The 18,261-nt window shown below is 54.6% G+C and overlaps 2 protein-coding genes across 2 annotated transcripts in view; both read left to right on the top strand.

The window, feature by feature from the left end:
• RNF43 (ring finger protein 43) overlaps positions 1-11,080 on the top strand; it is a 56,265-nt gene extending 45,185 nt beyond the window's left edge. Inside the window, exons 4-9 of the mRNA XM_086475320.1 lie at positions 736-867; positions 1,393-1,494; positions 2,150-2,305; positions 2,829-2,931; positions 3,372-4,898; positions 11,037-11,080. Of these exons, the coding sequence (XP_086331446.1) occupies positions 736-867; positions 1,393-1,494; positions 2,150-2,305; positions 2,829-2,931; positions 3,372-4,898; positions 11,037-11,080 (2,064 nt within the window). The remainder of the gene's footprint in view (positions 1-735; positions 868-1,392; positions 1,495-2,149; positions 2,306-2,828; positions 2,932-3,371; positions 4,899-11,036) is intronic.
• Positions 11,081-14,712: 3,632 nt separating this feature from the next.
• On the top strand, positions 14,713-17,772 carry SUPT4H1 (SPT4 homolog, DSIF elongation factor subunit). The gene is made up of 5 exons (XM_086475198.1): positions 14,713-14,790; positions 15,379-15,485; positions 15,604-15,659; positions 15,864-15,917; positions 17,357-17,772. The coding sequence occupies exons 1-5, from the start codon at positions 14,722-14,724 to the stop codon at positions 17,422-17,424; spliced, it is 354 nt and encodes a 117-aa protein (XP_086331324.1). The 5' UTR covers positions 14,713-14,721; the 3' UTR covers positions 17,425-17,772.
• Positions 17,773-18,261: the final 489 nt, after the last annotated feature.

Raw genomic sequence — 18,261 nt, 5'->3', positions numbered from 1 at the left:
ACAGATAGGGGAGCTGGTGCCTGAGCTTATCAAAACTCTGGGCAGACTCCTGCTCGCTGGCTCCATCCCTTGCGGCTCTTTCATGCACTTACACCTTAATTTCTGATGCCAGAGAAATGCAGCAGGGAGTGCAGGCCCATGAGGTGATGCTGAGGTTGCTCAGTAAGGGTATGGGAAGTGGTTAGTGGGTCAGATGGCTACCCTGATTCAGGTCAGCCTGGAGCAGAGGGCAGAGTCGGACACTTGCTGAGCCAGCCTGTGCCAGGCTGCTTGGACCAGGGTGGAAAACTGCCAGTATGGTCAGAAACAAACGGAATGTCCTGCAGATCACGGAGGGGGAATGCTGATGGGTCTCACTGGAAGGTAAGAGGAAGCATTTCGGTAGGGAAGGCAGCACTTGGCAGTGTTGTTGGCAGTTACCACGTGGAAGAGGAGAAACCATGAACTTCTGCACAGGGGCTTGAAAGAGGAGCACAAGAGAGACTGAGCAGTGTCCAGTTGTGCATGAGGAGGCACCACTGGAGGAAATGAAGAAAGCCATGCTGACGAGTTGGTAAAAGAGGAGGATCTTCCATCTCATTTCATCAAAGAGGGATAGTGCAAGTTTGGAGGAGCAGTCAGTCTCTAAAGTTTGTGCCAGAAGCATTGGGAGGAAGCAGATGTGCCTGGGGGGGCAGGATAATCCTTGTTTCAGGCTGTTCTGCACCATCTCTCACCACGTTTGTTTCTTTACAGCTGAGAAAGCCCAGAGGTCTGAGTCAACCCGTGGTCCTGATCAGGGGCCACGATGCTGAGCTTCTCATGGGCGTCGTGAACAAGAACAGAGAGGCCCACGTGAAGATAGAGGTCAAGGAGCCACCAGCTTGGGTGAGAGCCACACCATTCCCGCTGCCTTCTGTACCCTCCCTCCCAAGCTGCTGTGCCATGGAACAGGACTTTCCCGAAGATGCTGAGCGTTCCTCCGCAGGGACGGAGCTCACAGCCCTTTGCAGGTGCTGCCTGTCTGCAGCGTTCAGCTAACGTGCCGCAAATAAAGGCTCAAAAGCGCTTTCAGCTTCTTTAGTTTCTTTTGCTTAAATGTGATGAGTGAGGCTAGGGGATTCCCTGTCTCTTCAGGTGAGACCAAGCCTTGATTTTTCTCATCTTGTGCTACTTTAGACCATGGCCTCTAGGAAGCTGAGATGCTGCAAGACAGAGATTCCCTTCCTGCTGGAATGTGCAGAAAAGACTGAACCCTTTTTCTTTTGCCTGTAAAGAGCGAGGAGGTAGAGCTTGGCCAAGGATCATGTATTCAAAGGCTGATGGTCAGAAGGAGACTGGGATTCCCCTGCCTAGCCTCTAATTCCCTCCCCTGCCACGCAAGAGTAATTTCTTTCCTGTTTTTTCCAACAGCCAGACTACGACGTGTGGATTCTTCTCACAGTGGTCAGCACTGTGGTCGTCATCATTTTGATTTTTGTTGTCCGCACAAAGTGCCAGCTGAACAGGACTCAGGTAGGGATCTCGTGGAGCAGACGTGTCTGAGCCAACAGAAACACGGGGAGGGCAGAAACGGGCTCAGTTTGGGAGGAGAAATGCGCCTCTGCGTGAACTGAAGATGTGGCCACATGAGGCAGGAGCTGCCCAGGGTTGAGCGGAATGATCCTGAGATGGGCTGGCAGCATCCCTCGTGCGGTGGCCTTGCTCTCTCCTGCCGCCCCACCAGCGCTGCAGCCCTAGCACCTTTCAGAGCTTGTCCCAGCACCCAAAGCTGCAGAGCTGGCCCGCAAGCTGTGGATTTTGACAGTATTGTCTGTATTGGTAGAGAGTAGAAGATATAGTATTTTTAATAGAAACTAACAAATTAAATAATTGTCTTTCCAGAGTCAGATTTATTTCCAGATTTGAGAATGCCCCGTTTGTCCTATAGAAAGACAAGCCTGGGGCTCAAAAATTCAGCACTGCTGAGTGATTTTGACCGTCTAGTGCCAGATGTCTCCTGCTGGTGACAAAGCCTACTCTGTCTGAGTCAGGTTAGACAAAAAGTCACCACTGGAAATGAGTATTGCCCCCAAAGTCCTGATAATCCCACTTGAAAAACAGAAGGGCCATGAGAAGTGTGGCGATGTAAGACTGAGCCTCTCCTGAAAGCCTCCTTTCTCCCTGGCAGGACTCCTTGCAGCAGCAGACCATGCAGGCCATCAGGCAGCTGGCCACCCGCAAGTACCAGGCCAGGTGCCGGCAGGCGTCGCGGTGGGACTCGGCCAGCAGCTGCAGCTCAGCCCCGGTCTGTGCTATTTGCTTGGAGGAGTTCAGCGAGGGCCAGGTAGGCTGCGGGCACGGCTGCTGGTTAGTCACGGCTCTGAGGTTCCCAGCTGCACTCCGGTGGGAGCTGCGGTGGGAACAGAGGGATGGGACTGGCATCCGTGGAGGTCTGCCTGCCCCTTGGCCAAAAAAGCCCTGCCCCTGCTGAAGTCACTTGCCTGCAGGTTCAGATTCCCTGAAGACGAGTCTCCAGCTGTCGCTGTAGGGTAAAATGTCCGTAATGCGTTGGAAAAACGGGGCAAAAGTGGCATTTGCTTCTCCAAAGCACTCAGCCTGAAACCCCGCTATTCCCGAGGGCTAGCAGCTCTCTGGATGTTCACACCCCAGAGCTGGACGCAGTGAGCACAAGCAGAGCTGCCAGGCTGCTGCACAGCCTCCTCCGTGCAAAGCTGGGCTGCAAAATCGCTCGCCGTTAGACATCTTTCCATCCTACAAGGCTCGCTTCCATCGAGAAGGATCCATCCAGCTCTTGGGACGTGGTTCTCCTTGCTCACACTCCTCCTCTTCTCTCCACCTCTCTCTAGGAACTGCGGATCATCTCGTGCTCCCATGAGTTTCACCGGGAGTGTGTTGACCCTTGGCTGCAGCAACACCACACGTGTCCGCTTTGCATGTTCAATATTCTTGGTAGGGTCCAGACACGGCATTTCCCGGCCAGGGACGGGGTTGGGTGCAGGGGTTTTGCCCAGGAGGTCCATGGGTGACGCATACAGCCAGTGTGTCAGCAGGAGCTTGCGTCTCTGTGCGTGTGATGCACAGGGCGGGGTGTGCCCGGAGAGGGGTCCCTGTCCATGTGAGCCCCCCGCAGTGTACGGCGAGGTGCTGGGCTTGGGTTGGGACCTGCACCAAGAGGAGGGGTTTCCAGTCTTGGGATCTGAGGGTAAGGGCAGCAGGGAGGGTGCTGAGTGTGCAGGACCATCAGGATGGTTTGGTGGTGGCAGTGAGGAGTTGCAGGGCACGGGTAGGACGTGGGACCGTAGTGGGAGTGCAGTGGGGGCTCGCCGGTGCTGGGGCTACTGCAGCTGGGCTGGGGGGCATGTGCTGGATGGTCCCTTCTCTTTCCACAGCCAGAGACTCGGACCAGGCCACAGCCGCTGGCTCCAGGCTGACCCCTCGGGACATGGAGCCCGGACGGCGACTCCACCTTTTCCGCCAGCACCCGGGGCATGCCCTTTACCACCTCCCACACCCGTATCCTCAGAGGAACCTCAGGAGCGTTCCCCCAGAGCCAGCCCATGGCAACCCCTTCTTCCGCTCTCCGGAGCTCTCCCAGCTGGATTTTGGCACGATCCACTACATGCCCTACAGGCCAGCCACCTCCCTGCTCGCCTGCGGCCACCCGTCCCCCCTGGCGCCGGGCTTGCTGGGCCAGCAGCATCCCAACCCCTCGGCGTGCGGGCAGGCGCTGCCGCCCCACAGGACTTGTTCTCTGCAGCCCCAGCCCCCCTGCCTGGGGCTCAACGCAGCCCTGGCGCAGAAGCAGCACCGTGCCCCCGCCCTGCGCCGGGGGGTTGGCCACGGGCACCAGCACAACAGCAGCGGCTCTGGGGAGAGTTATCTCACGGACCACAGCGGGTACCTGGCAGACGGGCCGGGCAGCGACTCCAGCTCGGGGCCCTGTCACGGTTCCTCCAGTGACTCCATGTTGAACTGCACGGATGTCAGTCTGCAGGGCATCCACGGCAGCTGCTCCACTTTCCGCAGCTCCCTCAGCAGCGACTACGACCCCTTCGTGTACTGCAGCTCGGAGGGACCCCCCACGGACAACGGCCAGGAGCAGCCGCAGCCGACGAGGGAGACGCGGCCCAAGTCCTTGGACCTGATGGTGCCCGGGGGTGCTGCTCCGGCCAAGCCCCAGGTGCTCAGCCACGTCCACTATCACCATCACCAGCACCATCACTACAGAAAAGACGTGGAGTGTCCACCCGGGCGGGCCGGGCAGGGGTCTGGGCAGCGCAAATCCCGGTACTCTGGGGCCAAGGTTGGCTTCCACGGTGCTCGGACACAAAAGAGGACTGAGAAAAGCCATCACTGCCAGCAGCCTCTGGAAAGCAGCGCTGTGCTGCAGGAGGCAGCTCTGGCAGGACAGCCAGCCTGTCCCCAGCAAGGCCGGGAGCCCCCTCATGCCCCCTCCGCTTCTCCAAACGGGTTGGACTTCAGTGTAGATGCCAACAGACCATCGGGAGCAGCTGGCACATCCCCTGTCCCGCTGCCCCCGAGACACAGCTTACAGAGCCGTCATCACCGAAGGAAAAGAAAGTGTCCCCTGGAGCCCGACCCCGCTCTCCTGCCCGAGGACTCAGCCTTGCCCAAAGCCTGCGACGCTCACGTTCCTCACAGCCATCCCGCTGGCCACCGCTGCTCACCCGAAGTCCAGCCCCTCATCCCAAGCGTTCCCCTGCCCTGTGGCTCGGGCTCTCGGCCGCTCTGGAAGTGTTTAGTGTCACAGTCCGGCTCGGAGCTGAAAAAGCAGGAGGAGGGGTTGTCAGGACAGGAGGGAAACCGCACGGTTCCTGCTGATTTCTCAGGGACAGGTACTCCCAGACACAGTGTGAATCTTCACCTTCACTGCCCGTCTCAGCAGGGTAGTCATGGTAAGTCTGGTGTTTGCGTCTTCTTGCAGCAAGCGGGTGAATGAGGATGGTTTGCTGAAGGTACGCTGGCTGCCAGCAGACCTGGTACCTTCACAGCGGGCTTTGCTACGGGACCACTGTCAACACAAGCGTTTCAGAGCTCACCTGTCTGGAGATGATGGCCTGAACGATTATCAAGCCTGTTAATGAGCACACCAAACCCTGCAGTCTCGTCCTAAAATAATACAAAGGAGAAATAAGGTGGCTATTTTCAACTAAAAATCTCTAGCAGCTGGAATATCTCCCAAAGGAGGGGGTGGGACCACGTTTCTCAGTGTCCTTACGTCACTCTGGATGTCTTACTCTCTGTCTTACTCATTATCATTAAGGTTTATTGGGGTCTAGCTGTTGTAGCCAACGCCAGCTAACTGGAACCAATAAGGAAGGAAGTGTGTGTGGGCAGTGGTAGTAGGAGAACAGACTAAATGAGTTTATGGATTTGCACATCCCTCGCTTCTCACCTGCCTCTGTTGCGTGGGAGTTGCTTTTTAGTGTCTTTTGGAAATCAGACGTGATTAAAGTTTGGCCCTTTGCCTAACTTCGGCACACCTCTCGCTGAGAGAGGGGAAAATGTGTTTTGAGATGAGGCTGTTTGAAAGCACCTGAGTTGAGCTCCCAGGTCTTGCTCTCTCGGGAGTACAGCAACCTGCAAGCCAGCATGGGCAGGTGCTGGCTCCGAGCAGAGCCTGGCTCCCTTCCTCGCCCTGCCACTGACTCATTGCAGCTCCTCGGGCAAATCGTTTTGATTTAGGTACCAAATACAGATCGAGCTGTCTAATTTCTGTTAAAATGCTGGCCTTAAACTCGTGACTCACCGTGCCCATTGTGCCGCGGAGATAATAACTTCCTCCCCATGCTTGTCTATCCAGCCCTCCGCCACACCCAGGCTCCTGGTGGTGGAGCGCCCGCCGAGGAGGCAGCAGGGAAGGGGGAGAGGCTGGATGGGCCACGGTGCTGCTGCCTGAGGCGCTCTGGGCTCCCAGACTCCCAGGAACAGATTTATTTATTTATTTATTTTTTCCCAGGCGCAGAAGTGCCTGACACTGCAGATGGGTGATACGGGAGGTTCTTCAAAGGGCCCAGAAAGATGCTGCCATTTCGAGAGATAAGGAGGCAGCAGTGCAGAGGTGTCTCTCTGGTTTGCAGGTAGCTCTGAGTGCTGATGTCCCCTGAGTTGGAGGTGGTGGGTAGTGATATCACCAGGGCACAGCCCTCCCAGGATCACAGCAGAGGACCTCGACACGGAGACAGGCGTTCCGGGAGGAGGGCAGGCTGCTCAGGAGTTGCTTTGAGCTCCTGTTGCGAAATGAAAGCGGGAGGACTCCGCAGGCCACCAGAGCAGGAGTCTGTGCACCTAACGCGGGCGCTGCAGCGCGCAGGGCATTGCAGGGGGCCCTGCTGTGATGCCTCTGTCTCTTTGTAGACAGTCACAGCAGCCCAGATCTGTGCCCCCCTCCTGCTGGGGTGATGGGGGAAGGCTGTCTAACGCCCAGAGAGCCAAGCACAAAGAGCCTTCATTCTCTCTTAACCTCCCTTGACCCAGAGCTAGAAGGACCGATGTGTTTGAAAGCAGCGTGACTCTGTGTCTGCTGGACTGCAGTAGCTTCTGCTTTCAGGACCAGCCAGAGACTGGGAAAATACTTAGAAAGAAAAGATGTAATTTTATTAGGAACTGAGGACAGCTGAAGAGAATGGGAGCACATGCAGGGCTTATGCAGAAAAGTCATCAAGCTGAAAACACAGTTGACACAGCACAACCTCTGAGTTACAGTCACATCGGTTCTTTATCTTAGAAAGGGACTGGACATAAATCAATAGAGAACAAGTAAACAGAGCAAAGAACAATCCCAATAGAACAATCTCAATAGACAATCCCATATAAGCAGGACACAAAAAATAGGCAAGGAGAAATGCATATATGCCTCTAGATAAATGTTGCAAGGCTGAAAATATAAGTGGATTAATTAGAAAGCCTGGCTGTAAATTAAAGTTTTGATATAAACTTTTCAGAAACCCAGTTAAAAAAAAAACAAAAAAACAAAAAACAAACCCCCAAAACCCAAACCAAACAGTGGGACCCTATAATTCCCAGGTGAAATGACAGAGAGGAGAAGAGTGTGAATCTTCTGGTGGCATGGGAGAGACACTGCGTTAAGGAGAGCGTACAGTCCAATGACAAGTAACACAAAAATTGCCCATTGTGCCTAAGTAGGAGGTATGGTATGAGGGTTATAATGCACTGCGTTAGTTCAGGCTCCGAAAGAGAAGCCTACATAGACATGAGACTCTTCTTCAAATAATCCTAAAAGAAGCAGTCAAAAGAATAAGATGCTTTTGGGCACAGGGATCCTTTAAAGCCCCAGAAAAGGGCTGGCCAAGCCGCAGAGCAGAGAGGGCAATTAGAAGCAAGAAGCATCTTCCAAAGCGAAGGTGTGGCTAGACAAAGAAATCAGAAGAAAGTTGGATGCAAAGGTAAGTGCAGAGCCACGGTGAGGCAGGCCAAGAAAGATTTCTATGAACGACTTGTGAAAAAGAGAGGGACTATTAACGCACACATTTTCAGCTCCATCAGGAAGAAGGCTGCCAGAGGCTCTGCAGGTCCTGGGAGTAACGCAGGTCTAAGAGGGATGTTCAAGGGCTGCAGCTGCCTAGCAGAAGAGCAAACTGAAATTGGTTGCATTAGTGATCAGCATGGAAGTGCCCAAGGAGGTTCTCGCCCTGGCACATCTCCGTTAAGGGCCTGGGGTAGAGAATCATATCATCAGCTTGAGCGTTTCTGAAACGCATCAGTGAAGTAAGTGGCTGCTAATGAATTGCCAGGGCTAGAGATCACTCACCTGGGCAACCTGCAAGGGCTCAAGCACAAAACTGCCAAGTCACAAAGGTGGACTGCAGTCTGTTACCCGTGCCCAGGGCAGAAGGAAGAGCTGAGGGCGATATCGCCTTGAAATAGCTGAAGCCACGGAACGATGAGCCTGACTTTCCTGCCGAGCAAATTGTTAAAAATTCAAATACAGGGTCTGGCTTGCAGGCACATGGCTAAATGGGAAAAGCAGGGGACAAGGCAACACAGCTTTTGTAGAGAGAGATAACGCCTTGCAGATCTTTTAGGGGAGTGAAGCTCTCAAAGGATAAAAGGGAAGGTGCTCTCGTAGGTAAATAACTCGCTAAAAAATAGGAGACAAAGTGCAGATTAGTCTTAATGGAGGAAAGTTACTCAGAGAAGGAGGAAATTGGAGTTCTCTGACTGTCTGCACCTCTCAGCAAGCTCATAAATATCCTGGACATGGAGATGAGATAGCAAAGTTTATGAAAGATGAAATACTTCAGGATTGTCAGCTTTAAAACTGGCTACAAAGCCTGACAGAAGGATCTCCCATTGCTGAGTTATCAGGCAATAGAGTGGTGGATCCCATGTAAGTAGCCCAAAATGCCACACATGAGCAGAACCACTTCTAAGTAAAGATCAAATTATTAATTAGGAGCTAGCCGGGAACCAATGTGGGACAAGCAGAAAGTGTCATTGTGCAGCTGCGTAAGTCTGTGGCGCTTTGACAGCTAGCATCTGCCTCTGGTCACCTCTCGGAAAAGGATATAGCAGACTTGGGAGTATCGAGTACAAACACAACAATGAGGTTTTTCTGAGAAAACAGAAAGAACATAGAGACTTTCATATGGGAAAAAGATGATTAGCAGAGGATATGAAAGAGAGGATATGAAATTAGGAGAGCAGGGGAGAAGGCAGATAAGAGAGACTCGCTGGTGCTTGTAACGAAATAAGTGGTGGCATCAAATGGGAACCAGAAGCTTTAAAACACCCAATAAGGTAACACACAGTGTGTAATGAAACTGGTGCTCATTGCCCAGAGGATGTAAGTGCCAGAAGTAAAATGGGTTCGAGAGCCTAGATCAAGAGCTATCAAATGCAGAGATGCAAATACACTCCTTCCTGGCTCAGGAAGTCCCTAAACCAGGGTTTCCAGAAGCTGAGGGTGCTCCTGTGGGATGCAGCACCCTCCAGGTGTGTGCTTACCTCACCCAGCTGCGAGGGGAGGCTGCATCGTGGGTCCACAGCCCCTGGAGAAACTCCACTTGTGCAGGCAGTGCCCTGCACCGGCATCGCAGGGGATGACGCCAGGGCACCGCAGATGATCCCAAAGATGCATCATCTTGGAGTTCGTGCTGCTTCCTTGAGTGCCTCCACCAGCTTTTCTTGGTGGGGTTTGCATAAAGCTACATCCCTGCCTTCCTCATATACCTGGGAGTTGTTTCACTGAAGAATCAATCCCTGAGCAATGCTGAATGGATCTTACCGAGAGCAGTCAGACAACTAGCAGTGAATCACAGCTAGATGGCTCCCTAAACCACGCCAGCACGCACGAAATCTTGTCCCAGAACAAGCTGATGAAATCTCTTGATTTCTCCCTCCGGGAAACCTCACCTCCTCCAGCACGCTGTCAGCATCCTCCCCCTCTCCTCCATCTCCTGCTCATCGTCTTCACCATTCCCTTTCACGGCATGTCTTTGATCTTTGCTAGAGAGGGGGAAAGGGATTAGAGGGCAGAAGACGACCACTTCTAAAAGCTAATAGCTGAAGAACGAGATTTCTGTTGTATCACCCAGGTGTGCTCCTTCAGGTCATTGCCCTGTGTGGGTCTCGATGGCCAGTTCAGCAGCTGAGGCTCTACCACCTCTCCCAGTTCAGGACCTTTTGTTAAAATCTTTCTTTCTGTTTGTGTAACAGGGGGCACTCAGACAGTTTTCAGAAAATATTTTAATACTGCTGTTTGAGACTCAGGACATCTGACTGGTCCAGCAGTGATCGAAGCTGTACAGTCTCTTTTGTGTTGCACATAAGCTGGTGACGTGAGAAACGGCTGGCACTGGCTTGTTCAATGTCCTGGTGACACAAATCACAAATGCCAGATACAGTCAATCTCTGTCTTCTGTACCTTGGCCATGCCTGCACACTTATGTATATGTATTACACTGTGTCTGTGCATTCATTTCCCCACGTCGATTGGCTGCATTTTCAAAGCAGAATCTCATTTGTTTGTTTTCTTCCCGTATATTTAATCTTTAGAGGTCCTGTTCCTACAGCTGGTGATTTATCACAAACAAGAATTTGTTGTGACTGCTTTGAAAAGTTGTTTGGAATTGCTCTCTATGAATATCTGTATGGGCATTTGTTTCCTTTTGATCTCAGGAACATTCAGGAAAAGGGGAATGTGGAAAACAATGCACGTATGCCTTTACTGGGCTGTGCTGACCCAGCGTGAGAGCTCTGGGCAGACCTGAGAGACATATGGGAAAGGGACCATGGTGTGTGCATCAGCGCTCAGTCACTCGGAGAGAAAGGGACTATGTGAAGCAGCAACTCGGGGCGCACCCTTTCTAGGCAGCCCTCCTGTTGAGTGTTTCAAACTACTCGGCGCTTGCTGTCAATAATTCACCGGGTGGAAGGGGCTGGTGAAGAGCATGAGCTGCAGTCCCTGCTGGCCGGGCACGGGGGGCTGGCATTTGTGGCCAACCACCATTGGGTTTGGCTTGTGTGGGACCCAGAAACAATTGCTGCAGCCTCTTGAACAGCATAAAGCGCGTGTGCCGGCCCTTTCTTGCACCGACATATCCCTTTGCAGTCTGCTTTTGTGGTCTGGAGTGTCTGTTGTTGTTGCGCCCTGTCCCTGGAAGGTGCTGCCCTGGCACTGTGTGAACAGTTATTTTCTGTTGCTAATGATTTTTTAAATGGCTGTACGGATTTTTTTCTTAAAGGTCTAACATCAAAAAGCCTCAAAAGCAAACATCTAGTAGCGACGGGAGTCCTGGAGTCCATGCCCTTAACTTGTATCTTCTGAAATATTTAAAGAGTGGCTTGATGTCTTATGTTTACGTTTTATTGTGAGGAATAAACTGACTGGGGAGGTGGCCAGAAAACTCCCTCCAAAATACTGGGAGAAACTTAGTGGCTTTCACTGCAGCATCTGTTTCTCTGTATTGCAGGGTCAGGGCCCCAGCAGCTGCAGAGTCCGGGAATGTTCATCTAGTTGTAGCTGACCCTTTTCTTTTTCCATTTTTTTTTTTTTTTTTTTTTGAATGCAGAATCTGAAGAGGAGGTCCAGGATGTCCATGAACACTCAGTTTAATAAAACCCTGGCCTGCTTGCTTACTGGGGAGCTGGAGTGGACAAAGATGTTCAGCGTACCAGCCGCAGAGGAGCTCACACCTTGCTCTCTGCGCGGGCAACGCGTCATCACCAGCCCTGACCTGCAGGGCCCACGCCAAGATGCAGACTGCAAATTAGCAACGGGACGCTTGGGGGTCTCCTCACACGTCCCCACGTGGCGATGGTCACCCAAAGAGCCGTGTTCTCCAGGTCCCCTTTCTCCTTTGAAGGGACAGGCAGCCCATCTTCATCCCGTGGCCTCTGTCTGCGTGGGCTGGCTGGCTCAGAGACCGGTCTTGGGAGTCGCCAGCTGGAGAGCTCGTGGAGTGAGTGCAAGCTGCTATTTTGGCATGTTCATGCCACAGAAGGTTTTGATAAACACTTCAAAAATAAACAAGCCTTCGAGACCAAAAGCTGCAGAAATTACTTTCTGTGGCCTGGTAGCTCCTGACTTCATTTCCTCACTTAGGTCAAAAGCCAGACTTCTTCATTTAACTTTCCCACTCTTAACTTCAGACCCAGGAACAAGCTGTTCTCCATCTCACCACTCACAGGTCTGCCCTGCAAGGTGCTTCTTCTGACTTCATTGGAAACCAACAGCTCTCACCACTTCTGATCACTTCATTGTCCCTCAGCTGATGCCATCTCGGCCATTTGCTGCGTTTTGCCAGCAGCAGGAGAGGTGAAGAGACAGGGACAATGTCAGCATTTCTGGGAAGGAGCTGGGTCAGGCTCTTTCCCTTGCAAAGAATCCACCCTCTCATCTGGCAATGTGCACAAGTCTCTCACTCATCCTCTAACTCCTCCACCTACCCCCAAAATAGGTGTGATGGCCAGCCCTGTTAAGAGCAACTCACTCGTTGAGCATATTTGAGATGCCCCCGTCACAGGAGTCACGGAAAACCCTCGAGTTCCCGTGGCTCCTGCTTCTCTCCTTCCTCCCTCGTTGCACCAAGATGCAGAAAAAATTCCCAGCAGAAGCACCCATTATAAATGCAGAGCAGAGCCCCGTCCATCACCCAGCCTTCTCTTCGTATTTCTGAGACACCCGAAATGATCCTGTGAAGGAGTTTTTCAAAAGACCCTTCTGCCTTTCCTAACATTTAGATGGTGGGGACAGAAAACTTGAGAAATTGCTAGGCTCTTGGTTTATTACTTTTTTTTTTTTGGAACGTCACTAGTTCTTATTTCCTACATTTCGTCATTTGGGGACATTCAAGTAAAATAAAACCTTCTGAATTCGAAACATATGGAACCCAAACAGTTTTCATACTGTTTTGCTCATTGCCCTAAATGATCATTCAGGCCAAAGAATTAGCCAGCTTCCCACGGGAAGTGCACATTTATATGGCACATAAGTGTTCCCAGAGTTAATGCTAATGAAGCATTGGTGAGGATACAACAGCGGGGCTGAAGGTAACTCCTGACAATTTGAAACCCAGTGTAGGGACAGGCTTCCCCCATCTGCTCAGTGCTCAGTAAGCTTTCTGTGTCTTCCTTTGAAGCAGCAGCTGCTTTTCCAGTTCAAGAGAGCGCACTGGTGTTGCAGCCCCAGTTAGGATAAGCCTGCCTCTGCCTGCCTTTGTTGGTGAGGAAAGCTTTTTGTGGGGTTTGCTGCTCTTAAGTCTTTGAAAAAGGCATCTGAGCTGCTAATCAATCACTGACATTCAAGTGATGGTATCAAAAGTCAGCCACTATCACTGTTTTAAACAAAACGTTATTCCCTTCCTAGCGTTCGCTTCTTGTCTCCTGTGGCCGAGCCACTGTAGGACCTTTTAGTCTAGAGAAGAGCTGAATTTCTTTCATCAAAGAACCCAGCAGATTTATATTTTAACCTTTCCAGGCTCTTCTTGCTTGTCCTACCAACACGAGCTCAGACGGTTTCTCCCTTGCAGGGAAGTCAGTCTTAAAGATGAGGAAGAAAACCCAGGATTGGGTCTAGATTCCCCCCCCCCCCCCCCCTTCAACTTCTTGCGCACATGGTCCATGGCTTGTCTCAACCAGCTCCCTACATCCTCGACCATCCTGGAGGGCTCAGGTGACTTTACAGAGGGGAGAGTCATGAAGTCTGGGTGCTCCCACTGGTTTCTTTAGTGGTCGAGAAGGCTGGGAGAGCCTCCAGGGATGCATTTCACTGCCTCAAAGGAACGAGGGTCTAGTTTGCAGTCTAAAAGTCCTCCTCTCTTTCCCTCCTTATCCTTAAAAAATAAGGAGGGCTCTGAATCTGCGGCGAGCCCCAAGCTTCTCGGAGAAAGTGGTCGGCACTAACGCACCCTTTCCACTCCCTACTCCAGTATTACCAGGCTGCACAGGGCAATGCCTGCTTTAAAGTGTTTTCCTTTCCTGATATTATGCTGCTGCTCCTTTTCATCTAGAAAACAGCCATCCTAGATGCTGGGCCCCCTCTCCGGGGCTTGCTGAGCTGCATGAGAGTGTGCAGGTCTGCCTCGGTGGGTTCTCGGGTGGGAGGAGAGGGAGGAACTCTCCAGGAAGGTGGTTTTTAAGATCCTCTTCAGTAGATGGACTACCATCCTTGGCTGCCTGGAAGGGAAGAAGCAATATCTGAGAAAATGGGGAACGGCTCCTCTCAGTTCTTGCGCCTCTCCCTTCTGGGCGATGCTTTGAAGTGCTCAGTACCCACAGGCTCCGTCACCGAATTTTGTCGGCATCACTGCAATGAAGCAGAGTTCATTTTCCTTCATTGCATCCAAACTCCCAGCTGAAAACTGATGGAAGCCAGAGCATCCCCAACTCCCTCTACTCGAAAGTGAAGCCCCAGCCCTTCCCCAGGCACCGCTGTCTTCCCGGGACCTCCCACCCCACCGAGATGGGTACCCTGGGCCGGGCTGGCTGGACCTGCTCCCTTCCTGCACAGAGCCTCTGCTCTCCCTTTTATAATGTTCAGATCCTTTTGAAATGTGAATATAGGTTTGTTTTTTTTGTTGTTGTTGTTTTTTCTGAGTCTGTCATGGCTCTTGGGGCTTGGGAATAAATTATGACACCCCCCCCCCAAAAAAAGACGAAGAATACGTTTTATATATATATATATATATATATATGCAAAACTGTGTATTTATGTCCGATAGAAACAAAGATGTGTGAATATGCTGATGTGCTCAGAAATATATTTATTTACTAATATATTTATCCATGTACCCGGTCTGCTCGCCTGCTTTTGTTCTTTGTACCGAGCCACCGGGGCTCTGCTGCCAAAGGCGCCTCGGCTCAACGCCCAACGCAAAGAAATCGCTCGGACGGCGGGCCCGGGCCCGGGCCCGAGCGGAGCCTGCCGTTAGAGCGGGGCCTGCCGTTAGAGCGGGGCCGGCCTCACCGCGGGGGGCCGGGCCCGGGCCCGGGGCCGCTCTGACCGCAGGCTCCGCCCGGGCCCGCGGGCCGGCTCTGCCCCTGTCGGGAGCCACGGGGCCGGCCCGGGCGGTGCTGCCCGCCCCGTGCCTGCGCTCGGCGGCTCTCTGCCGCCCTCCCCCGGACCCGGGCCCTGCGGGCCGCCGGGGAGGGCCGGGCCCGGCTGAGCCGCCATCGCCAGGCCCAGGCTTAGGCCCGGCCCCGGCTCCGGCTCCGCTCTGCGCCTGCGCGGCGTGAAGGGCGGGCGGCGGCGGCGGGATGGCGCTGGAGACCGTCCCCAAGGACCTGCGGCACCTCCGCGCCTGCCTGCTCTGCTCCCTCGTCAAGGTGCGACCGGCACCGGCAGCGCTCCCCGACCGGCACCGGCCCTCCCTGCCCCGGCCGGGGCCTTACCCCGCCCGGCCCGGGCTTCCCCGCCCCGGCCCGGGCCTTACCCCGCCCGGCCCGGGCCTCCCCGCCCCGGCCCGGGCCTTACCCCGCCCGGCCCGGGCTTCCCCGCCCCGGCCCGGGCCTTACCCCGCCCGGCCCGGGCCTCCCCGCCCCGGCCCGGGCCTTACCCCGCCCGGCCCGGGCCTCCCTGCCCCGGCCCGGGCCTTACCCCGCCCGGCCCGGGCCTTACCCCGCCCGGCCCGGGCCTTACCCCGCCCGGCCCGGGCTTCCCTGCCCCGGCCCGGGCCTTACCCCGCGCCTACCGGCTGCCTCGGGCCTCACTCCGCCTTCCCCGCCCGGACGGGCCTTCCCCCCCCCCACCTTCCCAGAGCTCCCTGCCTTCCCCCAGTGCAGGCCTCCATGGTGCCCGCCGGCCCTGCCCGGCTCTCCCCTTCCTCGCTCCCGCAGCCCCTGCGGCTGCCCCGCACCCGGCTGGGCCCCGTCCCTCCTCCCCCGGCCCCGCGCTGATGCCTCTGTCCCCCTCAGACCATCGAGCAGTTCGAGTACGACGGGTGCGACAACTGCGATGCCTACCTGCAGATGAAGGGCAACCGGGAGATGGTCTACGACTGCACCAGCTCCTCCTTCGACGGGTGAGTGGGGCCTGGGCCCAGGCCGGCCGCTTTCCCCCGGGGTACCTGGGGACAACCGTGGTGGCACTTCGGTGTCACCAGGCTGCGAAACGACCCCTCATTCCCGTCCCTCCCACAGGATCATCGCGATGATGAGCCCTGAGGACAGCTGGGTCTCCAAGTGGCAGCGGATCAGTGAGTGGTCTTTCCCAGCTCGTTTGAGAGCCAGAGATCCCTTTTCTCCAGCAAATCCTTCTCTGGGGCAGCGGGAGTTGCTCTTTGGGCTGCGGGGGAGGTTTCTGCTCCCAGTGAGGGGACATTAGTGCAGGCAGAGGCTGGCAGGGCGCTTGCCCACCCGGCTGCTGCCTGCGGGGTAACTTGGTGTTTTCTTTCCCCCAGGTAACTTCAAGCCGGGTGTCTATGCCGTGTCTGTGACTGGCCGCCTGCCCCAAGGTAACGCTGCCGGCTTGTGTTAAGGGGAGGCCCCTTGCAGGGGTGGCAGCTGAGGGGTTATTCTGTACGTTAGGCGTTGGGGCTGTAGCCACCTCCGAGGTGACAAACTGGGCGACGCATTGTGCTGTACCTGCGTGATGAAATCAGGATTTGGGGGTTCAGCGCACACCGTGTCATGCGAGCAGAGCACCCCCACCCCGTGTGGGTGAAGGGATTAGCAAAGTGACTGCAAGGAGGAGATGCTGAACGGTTCCAGGGTGCTGCAGACAGGTTTTCTACCTGCAGTTGTTCAGCACCGTGCCGGCCAGAAGCTGGCATTGAAGATGCTGCTGATTAAAACCTGTGATACCAGGCAGGCTATCAGAGGGATAAACTGCGATGAAAAGGTGACTCCAGAAAGTGGGCGCATCTCAAACCGTTCGGCGACAGGGAAACACAAAGGTTTCTCACAGGATGGGGTGCTGTTGTGGCCATCTTGGTGAACAGGTACCCCTTTCCATCGTCACACTGCGCTGAGGGCTTGTGTTAAGGTGGGGTTTGTGCGTTCATAAATGGAGTGGAGGGTGTAGAGGGTTGACCTTATCTCTCTTAATGCAGAAATGGCATCATCCATCTAGCTGAGAGCCCCTACCCTGTACGTAGCCGCAGAGCAGACTCCTAAACTCTGCCCCTTCCCAGGAGCGCTGCGATCCCCTGTCCCCAGGGTGAACGCTGTGCTTGTGTCTGGCATCCCGGGCTCCTTCAGTCTGACCTGAGCTCCGCCATCTGCGTTGGGAAGGATCCCAAGGCTTGAAGCCAAGGTGGCCCAGCTTTGGGCGCCTCCCGAAATCACCAGAGCGCAGCAGAGGGTGGCGTGAGCTCGATGCAGCTGCAGGCAGGGAGCACAGGGCGGCCGGCGGGGGGGAGTGCAGGTGGGAGATGCTGCCTTCGGCCCCGGTCATCCCGAGGAGGAGGGAGAGGATGGGGGAGCGCAGTAAGCAGCAGGCTGCCCTCGTGGGCCTTGCAGGCTGTCGTTTGGCTGTCCCTTGGTGCGGGGCGCTGGTGGGAGCCGTGCTGGACCCCACGGTGCTCTTCTGCTATCCCTCTTCTTAAGGGGTTACCGAGAAGGTGGCGCGTGCTGGCAGGTCACAGAAGTGACTGAAGGTACCACCTTAAGAGCTTGACCTGCTCAGTACAGTCATAATGTTGAAACATTTTCAGGTGGGAAATAATGTAAGTAAAATCTTTCCCAAGGCAAAGTAAGAGTTGATGTTTGGGTGCTCCGTCTAGGCATTTAAACCAGAAAAGTGAACACTCTTCACATTTCTGTTAGAAGAAATGAAGAGGGTTGTCCAGTTCTTGATCTCTCCAATGAAGGCGACATGACAAGGCAAACAGATTTTTTTTCAGGGCTCCTCATCCCTAGAGACTACTGAAATGTGTTTGTCTCCTTGCTACAGGGATCGTCCGGGAGCTGAAGAGCCGTGGCGTGGCTTACAAGTCCCGAGACACAGCTATAAAAACCTAAGGGGCTCTTGTGCTGCCTGGAGGATTCCCCGGTGCTGCCTTCGGAGAGGCAGCGGGCACATGGAGGGGCACTGCTCCGAAACCTTTTAGCTTTAGCACGTGGGAAACGTAGCCTGGACTCAGAGGGAGCTTCCTGGCTCCTCTCCCTCGGTACCTCTGGACTCTGCCACACCACGCTCTGCCCGCACAGAGCAGAGATGGGGTTTTTTTGAGCCTTGACAAGGGGGGAGGGCGTGAGTGGGTTTGGGAAAGCGGTGTGTTTAATGGTGCTGCACAAGCCTCGGTGTGGGAAAGAGGAGAGCTGGGATGGAGCTGGGTGTATCTTTCAATAAAACACACTGCCTGCGCAGGGTGGAGTCCGGCTCTGTCCTCGGTCACCGGTTTCACCCGCCGCGGGGAGCGGATGCTGTGGCGAGGGGTTTCGCGCTCGACCCCCTGCCTGCCAGGCTGCTTGGAGCCTACGTGGAGCTTCTTCCACCGTGGACCACCTTCCTGCCTTGAGAGGGAGATCCTGCCCTGGCTGACTCGGGGTGTCCTTGGCTGTAGGAACAAGCAGGCTAGCGATGGGTGCCTTACAGCTCACGGCTGGATGGAAGACGTGAGGTGATGGCAAGTATTTCATGGGGAGGTGGTTATCTGGAGGTGCCCTGAGCCTGCAGGGTCCTGTCCAAGGGATGTGGAAGCAGGCTTGAAGGACCTTCAGCCGGCCCTTGCTGGCTTCCAGGGCAGGCAGAGTGAGACGAGCCTGTTGCTGGTGTGGTTGGGAGGCAGCACGGGGCCTTGCAGAGGGGAGGGATGGACAAGCAGGGGTGGAAACGCCCATCCAGCCTTGGATTTG

Source organism: Leptosomus discolor, chromosome 18 (genome assembly GCF_034619465.1).
Source record: "Leptosomus discolor isolate bLepDis1 chromosome 18, bLepDis1.hap2, whole genome shotgun sequence".
In the NCBI taxonomy this organism is placed as follows: domain Eukaryota; kingdom Metazoa; phylum Chordata; class Aves; order Leptosomiformes; family Leptosomidae; genus Leptosomus; species Leptosomus discolor.
This window is presented reverse-complemented; position numbering and strand designations above follow the sequence as displayed.

What these genes read in the sequence shown, in the direction of transcription:
- SUPT4H1 (XM_086475198.1), top strand. Translation starts at nt 14,722, where the DNA reads ATGGCGCTGGAGACCGTCCCCAAGGACCTGCGGCACCTCCGCGCCTGC. An exon ending in TGCTCTGCTCCCTCGTCAAG is followed by an intron (nt 14,791 to 15,378) that starts GTGCGACCGGCA and finishes TGTCCCCCTCAG; the next exon opens with ACCATCGAGCAGTTCGAGTA. An exon ending in GACTGGCCGCCTGCCCCAAG is followed by an intron (nt 15,918 to 17,356) that starts GTAACGCTGCCG and finishes TCCTTGCTACAG; the next exon opens with GGATCGTCCGGGAGCTGAAG.